Source organism: Numenius arquata, chromosome 12 (assembly GCF_964106895.1).
Source record: "Numenius arquata chromosome 12, bNumArq3.hap1.1, whole genome shotgun sequence".
NCBI lineage: Eukaryota > Metazoa > Chordata > Aves > Charadriiformes > Scolopacidae > Numenius > Numenius arquata.
This window is the reverse complement of record NC_133587.1, coordinates 6704384-6716544: the sequence shown is the minus strand read 5'-3', so window position 1 is coordinate 6716544 and position 12161 is coordinate 6704384. Positions and strand designations below refer to the sequence as shown.

General features: G+C 46.4%; 1 protein-coding gene across 1 annotated transcript; it reads left to right on the top strand.

Moving 5' to 3' along the window:
• The first annotated feature begins 310 nt into the window (after positions 1–310).
• Positions 311–9365, top strand: CSTF1 (cleavage stimulation factor subunit 1). The gene is made up of 7 exons (XM_074157330.1): positions 311–967; positions 1584–1754; positions 2370–2565; positions 3961–4238; positions 5068–5265; positions 5854–6244; positions 7749–9365. Exons 1-7 carry the CDS (start codon positions 848–850, stop codon positions 8006–8008), a joined length of 1614 nt encoding a protein of 537 aa, XP_074013431.1. The 5' UTR covers positions 311–847; the 3' UTR covers positions 8009–9365.
• The last annotated feature ends 2796 nt before the right edge of the window (positions 9366–12161 follow it).

The window sequence follows — 12161 nt, the reverse complement described above, 5'->3', positions numbered from 1 at the left end:
CCGGGTCTTCTGTTACGCAAATCGCGTACGCCCAGACCACCCACCTGTGGCAACGCTACAACTCCCCTCCCTTCCTCGCAGCCACCGAGGCCTCGCAGCGTGCCGCCGCCGGCGGGGGAAGGGCGCCAGGTTAGTCCCGCATCCTGCCAGGCACCGGCCTCTTCCCTCTCCTCCTCCACACACGCACCCGCCGCCCCGGGCCGCGGCAGAGGCGGTGCTGCCACCTCGCGTGGAGCCGAGCGCGAGTGGGGCCGGGGGCCATTGTGTCCGGTCGGCGAGGGAGGTGCCCCGGGTGGCGGTTGGCAGCCCCGAGGAGCGGGAGGACGGGCGGAGGGGTGAAGCAAGGCCTCGGCCTCGCCCGTGCCCGGACGTGCGGCCCAGGGCAGCGCTCCACGTGCCGGCAGCTCTCGAGGACAAGTGCGAAGGGGACGTACCCCCGGCCTGAGGGACCTGCGCCAGCCCGCCAACCCCTCGCGTCGCACCAGCGGTGACCCGCAGCCCCCCGCAGCTTCCAAAACCGCCACAGGTTCTTGAGGAGACGCTGAGCGGCCGCGGGACGACGCCACTCAGCGAGTGCAGTCTGTGAGTAGCGGCGCAGGAGGAGCGCGGGGCTGCCCTGCTGTCTCAGTTGCCGGTTGCCCCAGTGGTCCTGCTCACGCCCGTGAGGGGGACCTCGGCCGCCGAGTGACAAGCGGCAGCCGAAACTCGGTTTCAGTACTTCGGGCCTGTGAAGAACCGTGCTTGAAGGCAACTTTTAACTGTCTCTGCGGCGCGGAAAACAAGTGCGAAGGCGACCCTGGTTGTGTGTGTTGGTGTTTACAAGTGGTACAGGATAGGTAAAAAGAAGATGTCGGGTCGTCGCGTGGCTGCAGCGTGTGATAGACGTCAGCTGCCACGGGGCATGGGTAGCATGGCATCCCCCCTGCTTGACCCGCGTCCACTTCGACTGCCGTTTCTTGAGGCTGACGTGAGTAGGACTTTGGGGAGGGTGGCGGTGTGCTCCGGGCACAGGCGCTGGGCCTGCTGGGGGACCCTGCAGCCTGGCCGTGTGAGGGGCTTGTGGCTGTGCTGCCCGAGCGGCCGGAGCCGTGGGGGAGGCCTGTGGCAGGGAGCAGCAGTGCCTGACGCTTGTTATTTCACCTCCCCGCGTCTGGGGATCCCGGTGTCTCGGCGGAAACAGCCTTTCGCAGCTTTGCAGCTGGGACACAAAAAGCCCCGGCCCTTCACATCCCATCAGCTCCCCCCGCCCCCCCCGGCCTCCCGCCCGCTGGGGGCCGGCTCCCCGGGCTGATGAGCCGGTTGGGGCCTGCCGCCCGCAACCCACCCCGACCGCCGCTTTGCCGGCCGAGGCCCTGACCTCCCGGGAGGGTAGAAGGGGGCGAGGGTCTCCCGGAGGCGGTTGGCTGTGACTCCGCCCGCCCCGGCCAGGCCCCGCCGCGCCCCCCTCCCCTCCCCCCTCCCCGCCGCTCGGGGGCTCCCTCGGCGCGTCACCGGTCACGTGACACGGGGGGGCCCTTGCCGGCGCCCAGGCGCGCGCGCCGGGCGTCACGGTCATGTGACGCTGCGAAATCCTCTCCTTCAAGAGTCGCCTCCAATCGATCTGCGGGCGCTCGATGCAGCAGCCCTCGCGGAGGAGCATTCTGCGGTCCCGGCCGCCGCCGCCGCCTCCGCCCCTACCGCCGCCGCCGATCGATGCGCTCAGGGCTCCGGTCGCCATTTTAGGGGGAGAGCGAGGGAGGCAGAAGGAAGGGTCGGTAGGTACTGCCGCGGCCCCGCGCTTCTGCTCGACCCCGGCCCCGCTGCCCGCCCCAGGTCTCCTGCCCGATGCCGCCCGTCCCCTGCTCTCCGTGACCGCCGTGCTGCGGCTCGGCGCTCCCCGCCTTCATTCAGTCCTGCTCCCCCACGCCCCCTCCCCGCCCGGGCACTGGTCCTGCAGCCGGGGCTGGGCGGGAGGATGCGGCCTCCCGGGGAGGGAGGGAGGGCGGGACCGGGCCGGGCTGGGTGGGGGTGGCGATACTTCCCTGCACGTTGTACGTTAATGGGCTCCCCGGCGCCCAGGTCCGCCGGTGCCGGCGAACGGCACTGGCAGAATCCTTTTGCTAACCAATGCCGCATGATTTCTGCCTTCTCTATTGCTCCTTAATACATTTCGCGTTCTATTTATCGGCCACATTTTCATTTCCACAGCAAACGAGTGCAACAGGTTTTTCCTTTTTCTTTTTTCCCCTTTCATTTCTCTGTCTTTCATTCTGACCTAAAATATGGTAGTATTTGGTGTCTGCACTGAAATTCTGCAGGATGTGCTTTATTTGAAGGTTGTGGTTGTTTCATGCAACTCTCTTGTATGTGATTTTTCTTCTTTATTTCAGGCCCCTCCAAGGCATTCCTTGCTCACAATGTATAGAACAAAAGTCAGTTTGAAAGACCGTCAGCAACTTTATAAACTGATAATTAGTCAGCTGCTATATGATGGATACATAAATATTGCCAATGGCTTGATAAATGAGATAAAACCACAATCAGTCTGTGCACCATCTGAACAACTGCTGCACCTAATTAAGTTAGGTAAGCTGGAAAAAAAGCTAACATAAAAGTCCAGTTTCTACATCCCTAGCTTAAATCTCTGTGAATTGAGAGCTTAGTATTACTGAAAAGACATCTTTTATGCAAAGGTTATGTCTAGTAATAGCATAACATTTTTGTATATGTAGATACAGCCTTTGCTTCCATGGCTTTTTTTTGAAGGGCATTCTAGTTCTGTGTTTCATTCCTTAGTATGGATTAAAAGCAAAAGAGATCACTGAGTATTGTCACAATCTGTTTGTTTGAACTTCTGTAACATGTAAGAATACCTGCTCGGGGCCCTGGGTGACTGGCAACCTTCTAAAACTACACTCCAGTCAACAGGATCACCGAGTCCGCGGACCTAATGGAAGACTGACCCATGCAGTTCTCTGCCAACTTTAGAAATATTTTCTATATGGTTCTTCCTGACAGACTTGGAAAGGGAGCAGGCCCTTCCATTGTCAGTCTTCACTGGCTTTTATATATCAGTCTCAAGAAAATAAGCTTCACAGTCTAGGGTCTCAGCAACGGTATCGCCTGTTTTCTCTCTGTGTATCTTTCTCTCTGAGAGTACATCAGTGCACTCAAAATACCTGAGCTGCTGTTGAAACAGGCTGACTAAGTTACTGGAAAAGAGGTCTAGCCATAACATCATGTCTTCTCTGTATTGTGACTCAACTGGTTCTGCTGCCTGAACTAGTTGAGTTCCAGCGGTATAAATATGTGAAGCCTTGTGTCTGTTTGAAATAAGACTGCTACACTTGCAATTTGTAGATGAAAGCAACAAAAACATTTCTGTTGCATTTGATCAGTTGATGATCACAGTTGGGCATGTACCTGAGAATTCTTGCGTCTGCCCTGTTACCTCTTCCAGTGTTGAACTGTCTTTGTTCTGTAGATGCAGCCTGGAAATAATAATAAGAATTAAAAAAAAGGAAATCTGTAGAGTGGGTGTGAAGAGGAGTAAAAATTTTCATTTTTACTGCTGGGATATTTGTTTGTGGGTTTTTCTTCTTCCATGCAATAAACCAGAAAGGAACAGAATCAATAAATGCTTCAGTTTTTTAATTCAAATCTCATGTAATATCGTTCAGGCTTGTTTCTCCCTCTGTGAAGAGCTGACTAGAGGCCTGTTGACGGCTTCAGTAACTGACTGTCAGTGCCTTTATCAGTACTTACCACCCTACAATACTTGCTAGTTGTATTTTCACCGTTAATTTTAAGAGCTGTGTCACTAAACCTGCTCTGCAAGCTTAGCTTTGTTCAACAGGGGCTGCCTGTCTTAAAACCTGACTCCTGGCTGTTGCAGAAGTCTCTAGCGTAGATCTGGCCGCAGCCTGTCTGTCTAAGGAGAAGCTTAACCTGTTTTAAGTGCATCAACTTCTCTCTTTTCAGGCATGGAGAACGATGACAGTGCTGTTCAATATGCAATTGGACGGTCAGATACTGTAGCCCCGGGCACAGGAATTGACTTGGAATTTGATGCAGATGTACAGACCATGTCTCCTGAGGCTTCTGAATATGAGACTTGTTATGTCACATCTCATAAAGGACCGTGTCGTGTAGCTACGTATAGCAGAGACGGACAGTTAATAGCTACAGGATCTGCTGATGCCTCAATAAAAATTCTTGATACAGAGAGAATGTTGGCCAAAAGTGCTATGCCTATTGAGGTAAAATATGACTTGAATCGTAACCACTTTGTGAATTCTTGAGGTGCTGTCTGTTTGCCATGTCTGTGCCTTGTGGCTGGCCCGGTGGGTTGGACTAAATATCTGTCTCGCCATATTTCCTACTCCAACAGCGGCTCATAAAGTACCCTTGAAGAGAAGGAAGAAGAAATAGGGCAAGTATACCTGTGTAACGTCTGGCAGCAGCCTAGAACGTTGAGCCAGATATTGCTTCTAATAGTTGCTGATAGTTGCTATACTGTATGAACACAGTTCGTTTTTGAACCCACTTACACTTCTGGCCTTTACAGCCTCCAGCAGCTGTGTGTTTCAGAACTGTTCCACAGAATACATATTTATTTGCTTCAATTTTTCTCCAATACAGTTATCAGATAGCAATTTAAAATTGGGGTTGTTTGGGGCTTGGGTTTTTTTTGGCACAAAGTGCAGTGCACACCAAATTCTCAGCAGTGTCCTGTCTGAGTGAAAGTTGCAGTTTTCCCAGTTGGTGCAGCTTCCCTTAATTCTTGCAGCAAGACAGTATTTTGATTTGGACTGTTTATGAAGAATGTGGTATGTTGTCTTGCATCAGTTCTCTGCTACTGAAACTAGTTTGTCCTTGAGCAAGTCAGTTGACCTTTTTAAGATACAGGGAGCTTGTCTGATAACAGTTTATAATGGGCCTTCAAATAATTAAGATAGTGATTATGTGCCTAGTCGTGTGTCAGAAAGGTAGCTGTTGTTTCCCACTTGGGCAAGTATAAAACCTACTTTTCCTGTCAAAAGCATGTTCCATTTTCTAACACTCTAACTTGTTGAATGTTCTTTGTAGGTCATGATGAATGAGACAGCACAGCAAAACATGGAAAATCACCCTGTTATTCGGACTCTGTATGATCATGTGGATGAAGTTACGTGTTTAGCTTTTCATCCAACAGAACAGATCCTAGCATCTGGTTCAAGGGACTACACACTAAAATTGTTTGATTATTCAAAACCTTCTGCCAAAAGAGCCTTCAAATATATACAGGTTAGATACAATACCAGTTCAGAGCAACCAAAGCTTGAATGTATACATACTGAGGTATCAGTGAGTGGAATTGTGTCTGAGTTCCTAAGTGGTTTGGTATGTGGAAGTATGCAGCTACAAAGTATGCAGACATTATGAAAATTACATGTTAAGAGTTTGTGCTTAATGGATACCTATATTCCTTAAATCTAGTGCTTGTCTGCTTTTTTCTAATCTAGACCAAATCTAATATGGGTAACTTTGAAGTCAATTATGTTATCTTGGTTTTGGCGGAGAGTTTGGGATTATGTGGTGGTGGGTTCTGGGATGTGTGACTGGCTGCCAAAGTCTCCTGTCACTTGTGTGCAATATCCCAGAAATGAGCGAGCACTGCAAGCTGCTCTAGGACAAAAACTACAGTACATCTAAAGGTAGCCTGTCATTTTAATCCTGTAGGAAGCATTTTCTATTTTGCAAAAACAGAACACATTGTGCTAACTGGTAACTTAACTAGGTCTTTTAGCACTTTAATACCACCAGAATTTACATTTCCATTTCAGACTTTTTTTTTTTCTTTCTTACACCAATTATGTATTTTTGATCAAACAGGAAGCAGAGATGTTGCGCTCAATCTCTTTTCACCCTTCTGGAGATTTCATACTTGTTGGTACCCAGCACCCTACTTTACGACTGTATGATATCAATACTTTCCAGTGCTTTGTGTCTTGCAACCCTCAAGATCAGCACACTGATGCTATTTGTTCAGTAAATTACAACGCAAGTGCAAACATGTATGTGACAGGAAGTAAGGATGGATGCATCAAACTGTGGGATGGTGTTTCGAATCGCTGCATCACTACTTTTGAGAAAGCACATGATGGAGCTGAAGTCTGTTCTGCTATTTTTTCCAAAAATTCAAAGTATATCTTGTCAAGTGGAAAAGACTCTGTAGCTAAACTATGGGAGATATCCACTGGTCGAACACTGGTCAAATACACAGGTATGTGGCAGGTCACTTTCTAAGTACCTTCTTTTTCAGGTACTGACCCACAGCAGGGGTGGTAATACTGTCAGAAGAATAGTAATTCTTAAAGGCAATGGGAGACTGCTGCTTTCAGGGTAAATTGCCCCAAATTTTTGAAAACACTTCATGTGAACTAATTCCAGAAGAGGCACTATGATTCTTGTATGTCTGTCAGTGTAAACATACTTAGTCTGAGTAGATTTTGGAGACTTCCCTGACATCATTACTCCATTGCTTTGGAGGGAAGTTATCACTAAATTAGAGAAAAGTAAAAATAAATGCTGCCCTAAAGACTGGGACATTTGCACAGAGGGTTTTGTTCTCTGGTTTTGCTTTAGTGTGTTTTAGAAACATTGATTACTAGAAGAGCATCATCACTTTTCTTGCTGATGATCGTTTTGATTTTGTGACTGCTCGTTGCTAGAGAAGGGACACAGTTTAAACTGGAAGGGTCAAAACCAACACTTAATCCATTCCTGGCGAGAGTGGGCCACTCTCCTGCAGAGTACTCACCTGGACAGGGGGAATTGAACGTAATTTCGGGCAGTTGTTTTAACCATTAGACTCGTGCAAAAGATAGCTCTAGTGTGCCCTGCCAATATCCTGAAAAATAAGTGCAGCTGGTTTGTTTCCTTTTTTCCTTTTTTTTTTTTTCCTTTTTTTCCAAGGATGCAATTATGTGCAAGGTAGTCATGCTCACAGCATGCTGACAATACCATGCTTTAATCTCAGCAGGATTTAAGAGCTGGTGAAGGATATGATAGCAGCTGTGTGATGGGGAGGCTTTTGGGTCAAGCAGTAATGCGCTTAAGCTTTAGGAGTCGTAGCATGAAAGAGGAGAGGATGTTGAAAATTTTGCTTATCAGCTTTTGGGATGTGTTTGGTCCTTTTGTTGTACGCTAGCTCTATTTTGCTCTCAGCCAGCAGGGTGCAGCACCTCCTTGATAAACTTTTGCAAATTATCAGGTAGGAGGCAGGTGTGTGCAGTGCCAAGTAAATGCCTATGTGTGAAACGCATTTTATTTGAAGGCTGTGGAGGAAAGTATGGCCAAGGTAGGTTATACAATATGCCATATGATACATAACATTAAAAACAAAAGTTGTCACTGATAATGAGAATCTCTGTATTCTATCTGTGGTCTTTCCCCTTAGTTACAGCTGTAAGCCTCATACCAAAAATATAAGGCAAAAGTATTCTTAAGTGGTTGCACTCATACGGAGTCGCTGAACTTCACTGACCCAGTGGGAGTATTTAATCTTTCTGTCCTCTGTGAAATTTTAGAATATACTACGTATATAATTACCAAAAAAATCTCATTATTGATAGACCTGTTGTATGTGGAAGTGATAGACTAGCTGAGAAGATAAGGCTTTTTCGTAGAGTGCAGAAATTGATACTTATGAGATGTTTATCATTAGGTCTTTGGAACCTTTCTAAAACTGATCCTGTTTGGGTTAATATTTTGCTGCACGTATTTAGGAGCTGGTTTGAGTGGACGACAAGTACACAGGACACAAGCTGTCTTCAACCACACAGAGGATTACGTGCTGCTTCCAGATGAAAGGACCATAAGTCTCTGCTGCTGGGATTCAAGAACTGCTGAAAGGAGAAATCTACTTTCTCTTGGGCACAACAGCATTGTCCGTTGTATCGTCCATTCTCCAACCAATCCTGGCTTCATGACCTGCAGTGATGACTACAGAGCTAGATTTTGGTACAGAAGGTCAACAACAGACTAAGGACAGCTTTATAAAACAGCGATTACCCAGATTGGTTATATCATCTTGTATTGATTGTACTGCCAACAGATGCCTAGATGAAAGCCGTGCTGTGTCTGTTTTTTAATTCTGTCAAATGTGGCAGAAAAATGTCAAAATACTGAGACTAAGTTTTGCCCCATGCTAAATTTTTTTATTAGCGTGTGTGGCATTAATTTTTGTAAGTCATCTCTAATTGTACTCAAGGAGGGGGGCAAGGAGAATAAAATGATCCTTGCAGGAAGGATTAAACTTGTTCTCCCGTCCTCCTAAATCCCGCGAAAGATAATGTGACTGTGTCTTGCTCAGACTGGGCACCGTGAGCCAGTTTTGCTCTGCGTTGTATCTGTGCAATCCCACCGAAGTCTGTTTAAAGAATGGATTACACAAGTAACAGCAGAACTTGGCAAATATTTTAATGAAGCCTTAAGCTGCCTTCAGTTCTGATTGATTCTTTGTAAAGCTCTGTTTTGTATCTTTTAGTCTGGGGGGGGGGGTTGGTGGATTTATTTTTTTTTTTTTTATTGGCCGAGTGGACCTTCAATTCCGAGCCAGTCTTGTGCCATAAGAATCTCAAACAGGATTTTAAATTGTTTAGATGAATTCAAGAAATGGTGTTCTAGTTCTGGTATTAAAGCTCAGACTTGAAATCTCGTCGTCTTTTGAATTTATCTTAACAAGTGGGACCCCAAAGTAAATTAATGGTATTTTCAAGGAATATCCATGTTGCAACTGTAAATGTGACAGTGTGTCAGCATGTGAAAATGAGAGTAATTTTGCCATGGAGACCTGTATTGTCCTCTCAAAGAAGGAAACTGTTGTGCATATTAATTTCTGTATATGTACCTCAGAAATGTCACTTTGCTTCATTTTATTGAGAAATTTTCATCCTATAGGTCTGTTACACAGCACTTGAATTACATTCTTTTTATGATTCAAAAACCCAGACCCACTGTTTCTTCTCCCCATTATCTTTAATAGTCCAAGTTTCCCAGACCTCATTCTATTCAACAGAAGTACAGATCACTAAGAAACTCTGTGCTTAAATCCTCTCTAAGGTTGAAAATTCACTACCTGTTTTTACAGATAGTTGCCTGTGCAGAGTTTTAAATGTGTTCATTCATCCTTGTACAGTGCTCTGGGGCTGCTCCTTTGGGAGGCTTCCTTCACTCAAAAGTTCAGCACTTGCTTTCGTGAGGATTTTTAAATGTAAGATTGTTCTTACTGCTGGGTTAACTTTCCATTACCGCTGATGAAGTGTCTTGTCAAGGGCTGATGAGGGTACAGGTTTTGTCTGTATTTAAATAAAGATTACCTTTTTAAGAGTTATTTAATATATAAAGAAGGAAATGTATTAGTTTTCTTTTCTATATAACAAAGGAGAAGGGAAGATTGGGGATGTGTTAAAGCTTGAAGAATTAGTTTGTTGGGTCATGTCTGAATCAGACATAACTATAGAGTGTAGAAAGTAGGGTGGGTTTCTGAAAGAGGTAGAGAATTAAATTTAGTTTTCTTCTCAAAAGGTACTGCTGTGCGAAACATTTCTTAGCCTTAGCAACCCTCTCCACTCTTCTTCTGCCTCCCTTCCAGTTTCTAAAACTTGAACATGGGGGGCATGAGGTAGCAGTTCTGGTGGCTTTGTTGGTGGAAAAACAATAAGAACCAGAGGTTGGTGGGAGGGAAAAGGGAAGTATTGACACAATTAATGTGTGCTCTTCTCCCTCGGTGACAGCAGCCCCCTGCTGTTACAGCCAGCCCCAGCCCCTAAACTGATAGCAGTGGCAGGTTTTTTTGGAATGTCACATTTTTTTCAATGCTGTTAAAGAGGCTGTTCATAAGTAACACATCTGCTACAGGTGTTTGAACTCTTCTATTTTTAAAACACTATTTTGATGTTTTATGTATTAAACCGCTGCTGTGGTTGCTAAGTTAGCAGCGTGTTTTCACCTCAAGCTTCCGTAATTCTGTGGTCTTTTAACTTTTATTCTGTTAATGCAAAAACGTCCTGACATGGGCACCTTTCTGTCGTTTCTTTTTTGCTTGAGGCCAGAAGTTTGGGAGTTTTCTGTTTTAAGATATAAGGGCTGGAAGAAACTTAACTCATCCTATTTAGGTAGATAACACAACCCCAGAGTGAAAGAGCTCAGTACTACACCATCCCAGTGGTACTCTGGTGGTTGTGGTGGTTGGTCGGGGACGAGACTGGGGGGGTGAGGTGCTGTACAGCGTTCGGAGCCAGCCCGCGTGGAGGTACAGTCTAGAGGAGCTGTAGGCGCATCTCGAAGAAGCAGGTTGTGTACACAGTTGTCCAAACGCACAAACATCTGTGTGTTTGACCGCAGGGGAATACCTCCTCTCACTGGGCAAGTCTGGAAGTATCTAGTTAAACGTTCTTCATGCGATCGTGCTTCCTGCCACAATCAGACAGGCTTCACACCTAGAAGCTGTGTTTCATCTATTAAAATTCCATCGCGGTCACTTGCCCTTCACAAGTTTTGCAGTCGGTGGTAGCTCTTGGTAGCTACATCCCAGCGAGCTGCTCCGCTCAGGGAAGCTCTGTCATCCTCGGGATTTATCACCTCCTCAGGAAAGTCTCCATCACCTCTCTGAAGGTCCGTTGTATCCATCTAGCATGTAACCTTCTCTGGCCTCTCCCCAGAAGATGGTATCACGGAAGCGTGGGGAGGTGATGCCACAGCTAACACCTGAGGCCAACGAGCCGTGACGCCCTGACGACAGAGCAGCTTTGGAGAAAAATCATAATTATGGTTTTATATCTTTCAGCCTTCGGCATTCCTTGACTCTAGGGAAAGTCTTTCCTAAAAGGCCATTTCTGGAACTAGGCTGGTTCACCACCCACTGACACAGATTCCAAACTTTCTACTTAACAGGGGATACTAGTCTGGGACAAATATTACCTGGACACGGCGGCTGTCCTTCCACCAGAGCTGCCCTGTGACACTGAATCCCAGGCAAAACTGAAGTGCAGTAAAGGAAAAGCAGCTCAGGTAACTGTAGTTCAGGTTAGGAAGTTCTCTGGGTGGCTGTAAGGGACCCTTCAGACACCTGCAGCGTAACTCAGCGGGGTGCTGCAGGGCAGGAGCTGAAGCCCACGCATCTGCTTGTGTTCGTGCTTCAGCCTTGGTGCAGCCAGGAGGAGTCTCACCCAGCATTCACCCACCCCCAGGAACGGACGGTAATACTTAAGGTTTTCACAAAACCCCTTTATAACAAAAAATGGTATCGGTGCCGTAAGCGTTGAGACAAGTTTGGAAGGTGTGAAAAATGTTGGCTTCAAAATCCTGAATGGAGACGCTTGTGGCGGGTTTATTTCTACGCGAGGTTGTGCCAGCCTTGTGGTGCGTAGTGCTCTTGTATTCACTGCGCTGCTAAAAGAGGAAATGCAGGAACACGCAGCAAAACAGAAGGGTAACACTTCTGACTGCGGTTAATTGCGACAAGTTGGTGACAAGAGAGATCAAGGAAAATTCCACTTGCAGACAGACTTTTTTTTCTCACTTTTAGATGCTAATAGGGTTTTTCTGTTTTGCATCCTGTTGTTTTTAATCTTACCTGTTGTCACAGAAATTATCTTTCATGAGAATCTTTTCTATAAATTCCTAAATGCTTTTAGGAGTAGAGCTGTCAGATGTGCTTTCTTGAGACGTAGCTCCTAACACACAGTGACTGCGCGAAGCTGAATCCTCTTCATCCTGCCGTAACTATCTCTATTGCTCAAAGTGACGCCGCCGCTGAATGACAGCCATGGATAAAAACGTAAGAACCAACAGAACTGCAAAGGTATGTCTGAGTTTGTTTTTTTTTTAAATACGGCATATTTACATTTAAGATAAAAGGGTCCTAGGGTAGGTATGGTGTTTGAGTTCAGGCTGATGCTCGGGGATGTGGGAAACATTTGGTCTTCTCGTCTCGAGGTGGACGGAGGGCTCTCTGTGATGCTCAGGTACCTACTGTCTCCCTGCACTTTTTGTTGCGACAAAACTATTAACTGGAAAAAATGTCTTCTTGGAGAGGACTCTGAATAAAGCAGGATTCCTAAATAGCAAATACCTGTGAATAAACACAATTATGAAACAATAAATATGTAACTTCAAGGTTCCACCTGAGTTGCTTC

What these genes read in the sequence shown, in the direction of transcription:
- CSTF1 (XM_074157330.1), top strand. Translation starts at nt 848, where the DNA reads ATGTCGGGTCGTCGCGTGGCTGCAGCGTGTGATAGACGTCAGCTGCCA. An exon ending in TGCCGTTTCTTGAGGCTGAC is followed by an intron (nt 968 to 1,583) that starts GTGAGTAGGACT and finishes CTCTCCTTCAAG; the next exon opens with AGTCGCCTCCAATCGATCTG. An exon ending in GCTGCACCTAATTAAGTTAG is followed by an intron (nt 2,566 to 3,960) that starts GTAAGCTGGAAA and finishes CTCTCTTTTCAG; the next exon opens with GCATGGAGAACGATGACAGT.